We start from the raw sequence: 15,425 nt of genomic DNA, 5'->3' as shown, positions 1-15,425 counted from the left end.
TAGTTTTCAAGACTGATATTTAAACACCCATTCAGCCTTTTCTTCCTTGTACTAAATCATCTTGCTGCTTTGATTTTAATAATTTCTCTTTCCCCAGTTGAGAATTAGCTTTCCCTCCAGGTTTATAAAGTATATCTAAGTAAGGCAGAACTCAAGATAAAACTCAAGTGTCTTGTGTTCAGACCTCATCCTTGGATCTGCCATCTGCCATAGGGATGACCCAGTAAACAGGGATAAATGGATGTTCAATTGATGGTGATCACCTGGGACAGCATGCAGCAGCCCCCAACTTAGCAGTTCCTCCTCTCTTGGCTTTCCCTCTCTTTTTCCAAACCTTTCCCCCAAACCACCCTTGGGTACATGGGTATTTGATGTGCTTGTTTCATAGAACCTCAAAGAATGTTTGCAGAAGGCTGAAGAACAGTCCCAGAAGAAGGAGAAGCTACTTATGACCCTGGAGGAGAAATTGAGAGAACTGCAAGAGCAGTTGTTCAGGTAACTAAAAAGAGTAGTTGAAGTGAAGGGACCTCAGGATCTGCAAGTGATTGAATGGATTACATTCCCAAGAGTATATTCAGAGAACCATCACCATTCTCTTCTTGTCTCTATATCTTCTCCCTTTCCACTTATTCTGGGACATCAATTTCTGTGTCTCTGTCTTTCTGTTTCTATCTCTTTTTTTTCCTCTCCCCATCTTTTCTTTCCTCTCTCTCCATTATTTGTTTTTTCTCTCTCTCCACTCTTTCCTTCCCTCCATCTCTCTCTCTTTCTCCTCCCTTTCCCCTCTATTTCTTTCACTCGCTTCTCCTGTTTCTCTGGCTCTGGCTCTCTTCCTGCCTCCTCCTCCCCCTCTGTCTCATTGCCTGATTCTCTCTCTCTGTGTGTCTCTTCTTCTATCTCCAGACACCATCAACTTTGCCTCACCCCATGCCTGTAGGGTTCTGGTAGAAGTCTGACAACTAATTGCTTTCCACTGAGTCAATTTGTCAGTCAGTCAACATACTTCCATTGACTCTACTTAAAAAGTGTTGAGAAATCTCAATGAGTCTAACACATCACACTTTTAAATTTGTTTGGTTGGGTTTTTTTTTAATCCAAACAACCCTTACGATTTGGTTACCGGTGGAAAGGACTGATGATTCATTGTTGGGAGGGGAGCATTTCACTTATTCATAGAATCACAAAATGTCAGAGCTAGAAAAGACTTTAGAGATTATTTAATCCTACTGCTACCTCTCCATTTTGTGGGTAAGGAAACAAACCTGAGGGAGGAAGGGAGTTGCCCAAAGTTACACAGAAAGTAACTAGGAGAACTGGGACTCAAATTCATCCTTTCTCATGACAGGCTTTTTCAATGGCTTTTAAACAATACTGATCCAATCAGAAAACTCTCCATGACTGAAAATGGTCGTCTTGCCAGGGACTGATGCTAAAAAGGATTACTCTACTCTAAGAGGAACCATGGTATAGTTGGAAGAGTCCTGGACCTAGGAGAGTCCAGGGATGTAATCTGGCTTCAAAAACTTACTATATGATTATGGACAAGTCATTTAATTTCTCAATATCCTCTTCTGTAAAATGGGGATGATGAGGATGATGATAACAATATCTACAAAATCTAACTCAGAAGATTGTTGTGAGGATCAGATAAAGCAAACTGAAATCTGCCTTATAAACTTTGAAGTACTATACTTCTATTAACTATTATTTACCAAATGATGGGTATCAACTAAGTAAATCAAGCGTAAAGATTGCTGTTTTTCCTTCATTCTCAAAGAGACCATGACATCCGGGAGGTATTGCCAAGACAGGCAAATGAATTGGATTGAAGTGAGAGTGAGATATACAATGTCACCTGCCTCACTTTCCCCACCTGAGCCATCTGGGGCCAGTGGCCAGATATAGATCAGGAAATGGCCCAGCATGCAGGATGGCATATAGAATGCCATCAATTTGAAACATTTTATAAATTTTATTTTATTATCTTTAACTACATGAGTATCTTGAGATTTGGAGACTTTTTTTTAGCATGCTCATGCTCTGGCTACAAAAGGCTACCTCTCAAGGGTGCTCCAGTATCACAAATGACCCTCACGCTGGTAAATAGTCATTTTGTCTTTCACTTTTTGCAGTATTCTTCAATGTCTGCTATTTCTAGTATCTTTCAAATCTCTTCTTGAAGAAAGTATTAATGATACACAGGTGAGAGGCTTCTGAATAGTCTACAAACTTCCAGCCTCTTTAATTTCTTAATTTCAAAACATATTTCCTAAATATTTTTCATCATCCTTCCCTGTATTCATCTTCACAATAATGTCATTAATCTGATAGCATATAATGGTTTGGTTTGGAGGACGTGGTCAAGCTCTTCACGGAATTTCTCTTCTACATCCTCTGCTGCAAAAGTTGGCATATAATCTCTGATTATCTTCACGATGATCTTTTACTTTTGTTTTTCTTAAGTAGCACATGATGAGAAGGCCAAATGTTCTATACAGTTTGTTTCTTATTGCCCGTGGGTACATGATGAAACCAACTCTGAACTCCTTCACTTGCTTCTCCAAGGAGAATCAGTGATCCATCCTTCCATTAAGCCACAATTTTCTTGTTTCTTCTGGTTCCATTCATACCAAGAATGCCAATAACAATATGATTCGGTTCTTCTGCTAGAATCTCACATTTGGAATGTCAATAGTTAAGATGATATCTATGGACAGCCAAAAATCTGCAATTCTTAGTATCCTTTGACTCCTTTTATACCCCACTGCAGAAGGGGAAGGAAGGAAGGGTTGTCACACAGGATTTAAGGCCATCCTGTATTTTTCTTCACTCCATGAGTGAATAGCCCATAGCCAAGTAATTCATCATCATTAGTGGCCAACCTACTGGTGAAGAGTGCAATTAAACCATCTACTAGCTAGAATAAAGATCAATATTAATTATAGATTAGAATAGAGGATAAAAATAAGAAAGTTTGTATCCAGATACAGTCATTTCAGCCTGACCTATTCAAAAGAGGTATTGAGCCTGAAATAAAAAGTGGTTACAAAGAAAGATTAACTCTATCACCATTTGTTACAACAAAAGTTAAACTGGCAAAAGCCAATTGCCTCAACACAGAGGCCAAAAGAAACAGCCCATCGAGATTGTCCAACCAATTAATTTAAAAGCAATAATGAGACACTTTCTATTTGCTAGGCACTATGCTGAGTACTGGGCATAAAAAGACAGGAATGCAATTTCTCTGCCTCTGAATGGAGGTCCCTGTCCAGAAGGAGGTGATATAAATAGGTGTGTGAAAAATAAAATAAACTAGAGATTCATTTTATGAAGAAGAAAGAGAAGCAAAGATCAGAAAAGCCTTTATGTGGAAAGTGACTGAAGCTCCATAAAGGAAACAAGAGATTTTTAAAATTAATTTTATAATTATAACATTTTTGACAATACATATGTATGGGTAATTTTTTACAACATTATCCCTTGCACTCACTTCTGTTCCAAATTTTCCCCTCCTTCTCTCCACCCCCTCCCCTAGATGGCAGGCAATCCCATACATGTTAAATATGGGGAACAAGAGATTTAAAACAGAAGAAGTGAGAATAGAGTATATTTCAGGTACAGAGGAAAGACAGTGCAAGGGTACATAGAAAGAGCTGGAATGGGTGAGAAAAGAAAGTTTAGAAGGAGAATAGGTTTGAAGGGAAAGAAAATTTGTTTTCACATATGCTAAAAAAGCCAAAGATCCCTGGACTTCAGATCAGGGCTCTGACGCATAGTAGTTGAGTAGCCTTAGGAAAAATCATTTCCACTAAAGAGTGGAAAGGGACCTGTATGTGCCAAAATGTTTGTGGCAGCTCTTTTTGTTGTAGCTAGAAACTGGAAGATGAATGGATGCCCATCAAGTGGAGAATGGTTGGGTAAATTATGGTATATGAAGGTTATGGAATATTATTGCTCTGTAAGAAATGACCAACAGGAGAAATACAGAGAGGCCTGGAGAGACTTAAATCAACTGATGCTGAGTGAAATGAGCAGAACCAGAAGATCTCTGTACACTTCAACAACAATACTGTATGAGGACGTATTCTGATGGAAGTGGAAATCTTCAACATAAAGAAGATCCAACTCACTTCCAGTTGATCAATGATGGACAGAGGTAGCTGCACCCAGAGAAGGAACACTGGGAGGGGAATGTAAATTGTTAGCACTACTGTCTATCTACCCAAGTTACTTACACCTTCGGAATCTAATACTTAATGTGCAACAAGAAAATGGGATTTACACATATATATTGTATCTAGGTTATATTGTAACACATATAAAATGTATGGGATTGCCTGTCATCTAGGGGAGGGAGTAGAGGGAGGGAGGGGAAAATTTGGAAAAATGAATACAAGGGATAATGTTATAAAAAAAATTACTCATGCATATATACTGTCAAAAAATTTATAATTATAAAATTTAAAAAATAATAAAATAGTTTTAAATTTAAAAAAAAGGAAAAATCATTTCCCTAAGTTTCAGTTTTTTCATCTATATTATCTTGGCATGTTTCTCATGTGCCAAGAAACAATTCTGTCCCTGCCTTAAACTCCAGATCCTTCTCCCTATCCAGATGCCAAGAGCAGCAGACCCAATTGAAGACAGAGCTGGAGCGAAGACAACAGGACGCTGAGAAGAGAGAAGACCAGTACCAACAAGAGCTCAAGGAGCAGCATGAGTTGGTCCAAGCCATGAAGAGACGTATGGTAGAATTGATTCAGTAAGGGATAGGAGACATCCCATCAGTAGGAGTAGGAGGTTGGGTATGCAAGGAGTAGGCTTTAGGATTGGGGCATGAGAGGGGAAGGTGGCCTATGGGAGTGAGAAGGATTGTGGAAGGGATGAAAGGAAACATAAATGGTAGGGAGGCCCCATCTGTTCATAATTTCTGTGAAAGTCTCAATGGAAAATCAGAGCTCTGGAGTATTTGCTCACCAGTTTCAAACAACAACTATTTTAAAAATACGTTTTGCATAGTAACACTATGACTATGCAGTATTAAGCACAATGTAAAAAATAAATAAATAAATAAATAAAGTTTATTTTATTGCTTTCCAAAAGCTTACAATCAGGTTGGGAAGAGAAGAAAGACACTGGCATATATATAATATTACTAGTAATACAATGCCATGTTTAGGTAGTAGGATGGATTTGTGATTTCATTCCCAGATAAGGAAACTCTCTCTGCCATGCAGCTCTCTTCTTTGCAGCTTATAGTCTTAGAGTTTCCTAGCACACTGAAAGATGGTGATTTGCCTAAGATCATAGAGCCAATGTGAGTCTGAGGCAAGACTTGAACCTACAATTTTAGTCTTATGAATCAGTCTTGAATGAATAAGAATTACTTATGTCCACTATACTATCATATTAAATTATTTAATTCAGCTCTGAATGTTGGATGAGTTCAGAAAAGGAAAATCACTATTAGTGGGTATGGTTGGGAAAAGCCTTGTAGAGGAGACAGGGCTTAAGTCTTCCACTTTGGAATATATTAATAGGTTCAAAAAGTAGTTCCTGTCCCCAAAAAGCTCATTAATTAGGAAAAAAACCCACAATTTCAGAGCAAGAAGATGCCTCCTTTGGCTTCAGTTATCAAGGAAGGTTTCATGGAGGAGGTAGAATTTGATTTGGACCTTGAGTTGAGTGATATGCATATTTAAATAGCCCTAGAAGAGATTTGTTTCTCTCCCTGTTCTTTGGCATCCCCAGTGATTCACTGACAGGCCCATCTCCCCTCTGCTTTTCTGGGTTTCTTTCCTCAATCTAATTCTCTTTGTCCCTTTCTTCTAGGGAGAAGGATAGTCTTTGGCAAAAGACTGAGCTTCTCTCTTCCCTGGCCCCTGGGCTTTGTGCAGTCTGTAGCAAAATTTTTGGCCGCCTATCTAGGAGATGCAAATGCAGGTAAGGACAAGAGGAGTGTTCTTCTGAGACCTTCATATTTCTTCCAGACTTCTTCCCCTTCCCACTTCTAGGCAGTGGGAAATGTAAGAACAGATTGTGAGGTTATTCTTTTATTACACCCATCCTTGATCACACCCTGATCACACCCAGAACTAGTTCTGAGTTTCACAGAAGGGCAATTCAGCCATCCCTGGAAAGGATTCAACTGCTAAGACATAGGTGATAGGCTGAAAATGAAAGGAATCAGGAAGCATATGGGATTATGTAGCCTAGCAATTAGTTGACTAATTCATGAGCTTCTCTTTAAAGGGATTTCTTTAACAGAAGGTAGAATGATCAAGCTGTTTTTTTAAATGCATTGATTATATATTAAAGAGAAATATAGTAAGAGAGAAGGAATTGAGATATGAAGAGAATTTGAGAGATGAAGAAACATTGGAAAAGAGGGAATAAAGGCATTTGGAAATCTTGAGAAAGAAAAGTATGGTCCAGTACTCAAATGGACAAGGGCCAAGACTGCTCTGGTAAAGGGAAATAGACAAAATGATATCTAAGAATAACCTAGAATGTGTGGTTCTTACATATTATCCATCTTGGTATCAATTTTACTTCCCAGATAAGGACTATAGCAACAGAAATCCTCCCTTTTCTTACTCCCTTTGATTTCACTGACATTCACTTACCTGGAGGGCTCTGAATTTCCACAGAATCTGCGGAGGCCTTATCTGCCATGCTTGCTCAGTGGATTACAAGAAGAAAGAACGATGCTGTCGACCTTGCCACCAGAAGGGAGAAATCTAAGTCAATTAAGTCAAGGCCCCCTACCTCAGGACTGATGTCCTCCCTATTTTATGATCCTTGGACCATAAGCCCCAATCTTTTCCTTAATGATCTTCTTGTCTTCTTACCCACCAAGGTGATTCAAGGAGTCTGCCCTTTAAGAACTTAGAATCAAAGACAGAAAACATCCTCTAAGATTGTGCTCAGAAAGCACTATATGTTGCAGAGCATTGGAATGCAATTGTCATACCTCTTTGTGTTTGTAATTTAAAAGAATGATCATTTTTTAAATTATACACAGACAGAATAGGCTGTCTCTGGAGATAATGAATTCCTCTTTATTGGAAGTCTTCAAGCAGACATTATCGGTATGGTATGGTATTTCTTTTGGAAGTTTAGGTTGGACTAGATGGTTGCTGAGATCTCTTTTACATCTAAAATTCAGAACTGCAAATAATTCCATGTAACCTAGCCATTTCTGAGCAAACTCCAGAGCATGCCCACTCTTTTACAAATATCTCCGTTATCAATTATTTGGGGATAATAATATCATTATTCAGGGATAATGATAATAACAACCTACATTTACATAGGGATTTAAAGAATGCTTCCTTTACACATCCCCATAGGGTGTATAGTTTAAATATTATTACTCATGTTTTGCAAATTAGAAAAGTGAGATCTAGATATTGTAAACTACTTGTCCAGGCTTATGTTATACAATTAGAACTGAAATCCAGCTCTTTTAACTACAAAATTACTATATAGATCTTTGAACATCAGTCCATTTAGTATCTGTGTGAAACCAGCCTTCTCACAAGTCTTTGTGCAAATCAAGTGAGATAATATTTTAAAGTGCTTAGCATAGTGCCTGAAACATAGTAGGTGCTACATAGATGCTGTTATTATTATTATTATCTATCTTAGGGGGGAAAAAGTTGAACAAGTCACAAATTTAAAAATCACCCTAAGAAAAAATCAGGACCAGATGGATTCACAAGTGAATTCTAACAAACATTTAAGAAACAATTCATTACAATACTATGTAGTCTATTTGGGAAAAATAGGCAAAATACTTGGTATGTGCCATATCTGGCACATATGGAATATGGAATATGGAAATCTTTTGAATGACTACACACATATAATTTATATAAAATTGTTTGCCTTCTTTAAGATAGGAGGAGGGGGGAGGGAGAGAATTTGAAACTCTAAAGTTTTTAAAAGAATATTTAAAAATTTTGTCCATATGTAATTGAGAAAAATCAAATGAAAAACCCTTTAAACCATAATTTGAAATTTTACAATAAAGAGATAACATTTCAGTCACAATTTTAGTCTTTGATTAGTTTATAATGTCAAAAATTTTTACAAACCAGGAAATAGATTTTCTTTTTCTTTTCTTTTTTTTTTTTTTTTTTTTTTTTTTTTTTTTTTTTATTGTCTTTTAGCTCCAACCCAGTCAGGATTGCAGAAATGGAAATAATTTCAAAATTTTCTCTCCTTATCTCCCGCTTAAAATCTAATCAAATGAGTCAGAGGAAATAAGTCCTCTTGTTTTATAGATACCTTGGAAAGCTATTTTAGATATGAAACTTTAATAAATTTCCCCACCCTTCTAAGCTTCCTTTCTGCTGTTAATTTACCAAAGTCTTTATGACTTTGGTCACAAAGTACTCTTCAAATTTCTGCAAAGTAGATAAGACCCTGTATTCCTAGAAACCTTCTGAAGTGGAAATCTCATCAAAGCTCACCTCACTGCCTGCTAAATACAAGTTTCCCTCATTAACCTAGAATGGTCCTAATTAGTTAACAAGGAGAAGACAAGACCCAGCTACTGTCACAGACCAGCTCTTTGGGAGAGTTGAGGAGAAAGACAGGAAGAGAGGAAAAAAGATAAAGTTCTTTTAGAGAACCAAAGCAATTTAGTTTTAACCAAAATTTTAGCAGCTAATGTATAAGCCCTATGTTAATCAACTCAAGATTACTCATTTTTGTGGATCAAGGAAACCTGGGTTAATTCTAACCCTGTCGAAGTCTTTCCCTGAACTAACAACAACAGGGTTTTTGGCACAACCTTCTTGAAAATTTTATTTTAGAAAGTCTTCCTCTATATAGTGGCTTGGACTCTGGACTTGGAATCCGATTTAGCCTCTGCAAGTAGAGTGAGCCTGGGTAACTCATTTAACCTTTTTCTGACTTAATTTTTTCATCTGCAAAATAAGGAAATTGCATTTTATGATATCTAAGATCTCTTCCAGTTCTGAATCCATGCTCCTATGTCTTACCTATACATTTTCAGAGATCAGAAATTCCCTATTCTGGGATCCTCTGGACCTGGAATAAAATTTTATGACATTCTATGAAACTCCTAACCCTCAACTTCTTCCTACTCCACTTGGCCCCCAGCTCTTCCCCTCCTGTTGGCTAAGTCTTGTAGCTGTGACACAAGACTACACACCTCCTGAATAATCACAATCCAACCCAAGGCCTCTCAAGTTCTGGTTGCTCAGAATTGCATCTCATCCACAACCTATGGGGCAAGAGTTTCTCAATAATGGTTCCTGTCCCATGAAAGTGAGCAAAGGCTTTTGGTCTCTGGATACCACAAGACTAATCCAGCTTCCTCATCAAGTTGAACAGGAAGATGTACAAGCATCAAGTCCAAAAGCCTCAAGGCCAGGTACTCATTTCATTATAAAGGACTAATCTATTGGAAGACTGTGGATACTGAGTCAGTTGCTGACAGCCAGGGAATGTTGAATGACTTTAACAAAATAGAAAAAAAACAAGTCATCTTCATTGGAGAGGACCATAAGCAACAAAAATACTTGGGACCATATCCAGTAGAGTCCAAATACGAAAAATCTCCACCTACTGCCCTTTGATGGATCAGAACCATCAATTGTGGCAAAGAAATAAACCCATCCTCCTCCCAAGAATAACATCTGACTGTGGTTCTACTCTCCTCACCCCTAATTTTGATCTATAAAGTAAAAGAAAATGTAAGTCAGTAAAGACTTCCTATTATCCTTCTATATGAAGATGGACTATTGAACATGAAGAGTAGGGTGGGTCAGTTAAGGGGAGCTTTCCCCCATGTTTCTGTATTTCTTTGTGTTCCTTGTGTATCCCTGGAACAAGAGCTGAGTATCAGGTTCTGCCACAAACTCCTAAGTTTTTTGGCAAAAGAAGTATATGAGGATTTAGGCAATAATATCAGTGTCACGTGATCACAGGCAGCCAAGACCATGTCAGCACCGAAGCCTTGTTCTTACAAATTGATAGAGGTCCTAATTGATAGACCATCCCAAGAGGTCAGGAAACAAAAAGATATGCAAGTTAATATCAGTTGATATCATTAGTAGGGAGACCAAAAAGCAGGAAGAAAAGGGAGGTGAGTGAATATGGACTTCTTTTCCTTTTTCTCACTCTCTCTAATTCTCTTTTCTTCCCTCCTTCCTTTCCTTTCTCCCTCTCTGTTTCTCTCTCTCTGTCTCTCTCTCTCTGTCTCTCTCTCTGTCTCTCTGTCTCTGTCTGTCTGTCTGTCTCTCTGTCTCTGTCTCTGTCTCTCTCTGTCTCTCTCTCTGTGTCTCTCTCTGTCTCTCTCTCTCTGTCTCTCTCTCTGTCTCTCTCTCTGTCTCTCTGTCTCTCTCAATTGACTGACTGACTATTAAGTATTCCAACTTTAATGAAGGTAAAACTATAAGAGAAAACCCCTGGCAGGAGAAGAGTAATTACTCTTCCCCTCTTCCCTCTTGATTATTCTATATATTCCAACCCAACATTTTCTCTTGAGTGATTTTATTAAGTCCCTTGGGTGACATATATATATACATATGCCTCCAGCCTCTTGCCTGAGTGTTACTCTTCATTGCTGATTGCCTAAATTTCCAGTGGATGCCCCATGAACAACTCAACTTTACCATATTTCAAATAGAACTCATTTGATCTATCCTTCCCACTCCATCCCACACCATACTACCCCCCCTCTCACCTCCTGCTTTCTATCTAACTTCCCTATTTCTGACAAAGGCATCACCATCCTTCCGGCCACCAAGTTCCTATTCCTGATTCTTTGCTTTCTTTTATTACTTCTTACATTTGATCAAACCTTGTCAATTCAACCTCCATAACAGCTCTCCAATCTATTTCCTCTCTTCCCTTGCTCAACAACCCCCTTATTTCATCTTCTATCACCTCCCACCTCAACTATTGCATAATCTCCTAATTGTCCACCCTGCTTCAAGTTTTTCTCTTCATGGATTAGACTATGTCACACACCTTGATTGTACAGCATCCTTTCCTCTACCTGTGCTCTTCAAAAGAAATGTTATTAATATTTTCTGCTTCTTGCATTTCCATAGTATCCCATGTATTCCTATTCTACTACTCTTCAAGAATCATTCCATATGGCAAATATAGTTAGGAGGGGGTTGGGGAAGGGAGTCAGAAGAATTGATTCATTGAGAAAATTGAAAAACTTGTGCAAAAAAAGCTAAAATTGTTTTGTCTTGTAATTAGAAAGGAAAGTGCAATGTATGTGGGAAGAGAGACAGACAGATGACAGAGATAGAGATAGAGAGAGAGACAGAAAAACAGAGAGCGCATAAACTTCCCATTTCCACCAATAAATTGTTTGTGTCTTTTCATATCTATCTCTTCATTCAAGTCCCTTTCATATTTATAATTTTGTTTCATTTATTTTTAATTTTTTATTGTGTCACATATCTTTCCATTTACATTGTTGTAGTTACTGTGTATATTGTTTTCTTGACTCTGCTTTGTATCAATTCATATAACTCTTTCCATGCTTCTCTGTATTCATCACACTTATCATTTCTTACAGAATACTATTATTATTCTGTATATATATATATATGTATATGTATATATATATATATATATATATATATATATATCACAATTTGTTTAGTCATTGCCCAATTAATGGGCACCTACTTTGTTTCTAATTTTTAACTATCATTTTTTAAAAGGACTTATAAATATTTTGGAGTATATAGGAACTTTCTTCTTATCAATGGCTTGGAGTTTAAGCCCAGTAATATAATCTCTATTTCAAGGGAATGGATATTTTAGTATATTTATTTGCTTCATTCCAAATTGCTTTCCAAAATGATTGTACCATTTCACTAGCAACACTAGCAACATATTAGTGTGTCTATCCTTCCATAATCTCTCCAACATTACTGTTGCCATTTTGTGGTCATTTTTTTTTTTTGGCCAATTTGCAGGCTTCTGGGAAAAATTACTTCAACCAATGAACTTACTCCTCCTAAGCATGCAAGCTCTTCCCCAGGAATTCACAAGTCAAACTCCCAGGAAAGGCCGAAACTAGAAAATTGTTAAGTACCGACTTAGCACTTAGTAAAAACCTAATATCTCATTATCTCATTAGCACTTAGTAAGAACCTAACATTTTTGTATTGTTTTTTTCTGATTATGCAGGCCAACCAATCAGGGTTGTCTTGATTTTCATTCTCTTATAATTAGAAATTTAAAGTGTTTTTTCACCTAGTTGTGAGCATGCTACAATTCTTTTGACACTTATTTCTTCATATCTTTTGACCATTTATTTATTGGGGAATGGCTGTAAATCTTAAAGTTATTTGTTATGTATATATATATATATATATATGTATATATATATATATATACATATCTTTATTTGAGAAATTTGATATAAATATTTTCCCATTTGACCATTTCCCTAGATGCATTAATAATGATTGTACAGAATCTTTTCAATTTCAACCAGTTATCTGTTTTAAGCTTTTTAAATTGCCTCGATCTTTTATTTGGTTATAAAACATCTCTTCCCCATAGCTGTGAGACACACATGATCTGTTTCTCTTCTAATTTTTTTTAGAATATTATTTTTAATATTAAGATCATGTATCTATTTAAAATGTACTGTAAAATATGGTATAAGATGTTGTTCTAAGCTTAATTTATACCAGACCATCTCAAAATTTTCCCAACAATTTTTATAAAATAGGGAGTTTTTCCTAGGTAACTTATTTTTTTCTATTTAATCAAACACTGATTTATTGAGTCTATTTTTTCTGCACCTCTTTTATCTTGTAATTTCCACTGATTTATCTTTCTATTTTTAAACTAATACCAGATAGTTTTTAAGTATAATTTGAGGTCTGGAAGTAGTATTCTCCTTTTGTCTTTTCTTTTCTTCATTATTTACCTTGATAGTCTAGATCTTTTGTTTTTTTCCAAATGCATTTTGTTGTTATTTTATCAGTTTCCAAAAGAATCCTCTTGGTAGTTTAATTGGTATAACATTGAAAGTATAGATTAATCTAAATAGTACTGTCATTTCTAATATTTTGCCATGGCTTACCCATGAACACTGAATATTCTCTAGCTATTTAAGTTGTTCTTTAATTTTTTAAGAAGTGTTTTTGTCTGCTTGCATTGTTGATTTCCTTCTCAGGTTATTTTTACCTTATGTTTAAGTCCGATTTTTCTTGTGCAGCAAAATAATTGTATGGATATGTATACATATATGTATTTAACATATACTTTAACATATTTAACATGTATGGGTCTGCCTGCCATCTAGGGGAGGGGGTGGGGGGAAGGAGGGGAAAAGTTGGAAAAGAGGGTTTTTCAAGGGTCAATGCTGAAAAATTATCAATGCATATGTTTTGTATATAAAAAGTTATATTAAAAAAAGAAGTGTTTTAGATTTTTGTGTAATGTGCTATTGTCTCCAGATGCTGCCGATCGTTCTCTGGGAGGAGATCTGCTGTGTCAACTCAAATCTCTCGGACAGATTCTTCTTCCTGTAGAGAACCGTTGTCTCCCGACAGTTGTCGTTAACTCTGGTCCAGAGAAGTGATTTCCCTTCCTGCAGAGAGCTGCCTCAAGTCTGGTCTAGAGCAGAGACTCCCTTTTCCTCCAGAGGTGCCCTCTTTTATCCTCCCAGAGAATGGGCATGGGATAATGCAAGGGCTTCTGGGAAAAATTACTTCAACCAATGAACTTGCTCCTCCTAAGCATGCAAGCTCTTCCCCAGGAATTCACAAGTCAAACTCCCAGGAAAGGCCGAAACTAGAAAATTGTTAAGTACTGACTTAGCACTTAGTAAAAACCTAATATCTCATTATCTCATTAGCACTTAGTAAGAACCTAACATTTTTGCATTGTTTTTTTCTGATTATGCATGTATATTAACTATGCAACTTTGGTGAAGTTATTACCTGTTTCAACTAGTATTTTTGCTGATTCTTTGGAGTTTTTCAAGTTTACCATCCTATCAACAGCAAACAAGGATAGTATTAGTTTCTCTTCACCTGTCTTTATTCCTTTAATTCCTTTATCTTGTCTTATTGCTATTGCTAGCATTTTTAAAAACTATATTATATAATAATGGGGAGAATAGGCATCCTTACTTTGCTCCTGTATTTACTGGAAAAGGTTTAAGTATATCCCCATTGTATATAATGCTTTGTTATTAATTTTATAAATGCTTTTCTTTTCTTTTTTTGAGACTAAAAAAGGTCCATCTATGATTATATTTTGTAGGATTTTTAGCATAAAAGAGTGTTGTATTTTGTCAAGGGCTTTTTCTACATCTTTCAAGATGATCATGTGGTTTTGGATGCTTTGGTTTTCAATATGATTAGTTATATTGATTATTTTCGTAATATTGAACCATATTTGTATCCATGGCATAAATTCCATGTGAACTTAATGAATGGTTTCTTGCATAAATCACTGCAATTGGATGGGATTTTCTTTTAAAAATTTTTGAGTAAATATTCAATAATGATATAGCCCTATGTTTTATTTCCATCTTTTGTTGGATTATATTTGTCTCAAAATAATGAATATGGTAGGATTCTTCTTTCTGAAATTTATAGAATTTGTGAAGTATGAGTACTAAATGAGCCTTAAAATTTTTGTAGAATTCTCTTATGAATTCATCAGATGAGGGCCTTTTTCTGTGGTCATTCCTTTAAAACTAGATCTATTTTCTTTTCTTAAATTGAATTATTTAAAATCTTTAGTTAGTTTTCTGATAGTTTAAATGTTCAATTTATTTTTTTTTTTTATGGTGAGTCAGTTGGGGTTATGTAACTTGCCTAGGATCACATAGTTAGTAATTGTTAAGTATCTAAGTCTGAATTTGAACTCAGGTCCTCCTGACTTCAGGGTCAGTACTCTATCCACAATGCCACCTAGCTGTCCTGAGATTTAATATTCTTAAGATATTCCTCCACTTCTTTTGTGTTCTCAGTTTTATTAGCATATAATTATACACAACAAGTTCTGGCTATTCTTTTTATTTCTTCTGATTTTGCTGTGATTCTACTTTATTCATTTGCCATTTTATTGATTTGATTTTCTGCTCTCTTCTTTTTAGTCAGGTTAGCTAAGGGTGTACCAATTTTATTAGGTTTTTTTTAAGAAGTTTTAAATTTTGTCTACCATTTCTATGGGAGGGGGAGTTGTTTCCACTTTATCCATTTCCCGTCAGATTAATACCTTCTCTTTTGTGCTTATTTTAGCTTTGTTTATTTGTTGATTCACTAATTTTAAAAAAGTATATGGAGTTAATTAATATCTTCTTTTTTTGTTTTGTTAATGTACAATTGTAAAGATATCATTTCCCCCTGAGGATTGCTTTGGCTGCATTACTAAAATTTGAATATGTTATTTCA

The 15,425-nt window shown here is 36.0% G+C and overlaps 1 protein-coding gene across 2 annotated transcripts in view; it reads left to right on the top strand.

Moving 5' to 3' along the window:
- The window catches only part of RUFY4 (RUN and FYVE domain containing 4), a 26,041-nt gene extending 17,986 nt beyond the window's left edge, over positions 1 to 8,055 (top strand). For both annotated transcript variants that reach the window (XM_074307695.1, XM_074307694.1), the window contains exons 10-12: positions 4,616 to 4,762; positions 5,833 to 5,943; positions 6,651 to 8,055. In XM_074307695.1, coding sequence (XP_074163796.1) covers positions 4,616 to 4,762; positions 5,833 to 5,943; positions 6,651 to 6,744 — 352 coding nt within the window. In that variant the 3' untranslated portion in view covers positions 6,745 to 8,055. The remainder of the gene's footprint in view (positions 1 to 4,615; positions 4,763 to 5,832; positions 5,944 to 6,650) is intronic.
- The last annotated feature ends 7,370 nt before the right edge of the window (positions 8,056 to 15,425 follow it).

Source organism: Sminthopsis crassicaudata, chromosome 3 (genome assembly GCF_048593235.1).
Source record: "Sminthopsis crassicaudata isolate SCR6 chromosome 3, ASM4859323v1, whole genome shotgun sequence".
NCBI lineage: Eukaryota > Metazoa > Chordata > Mammalia > Dasyuromorphia > Dasyuridae > Sminthopsis > Sminthopsis crassicaudata.
Note: the sequence above shows the minus strand (reverse complement) of the source record. Positions and strands in the feature narration are given on the sequence as shown.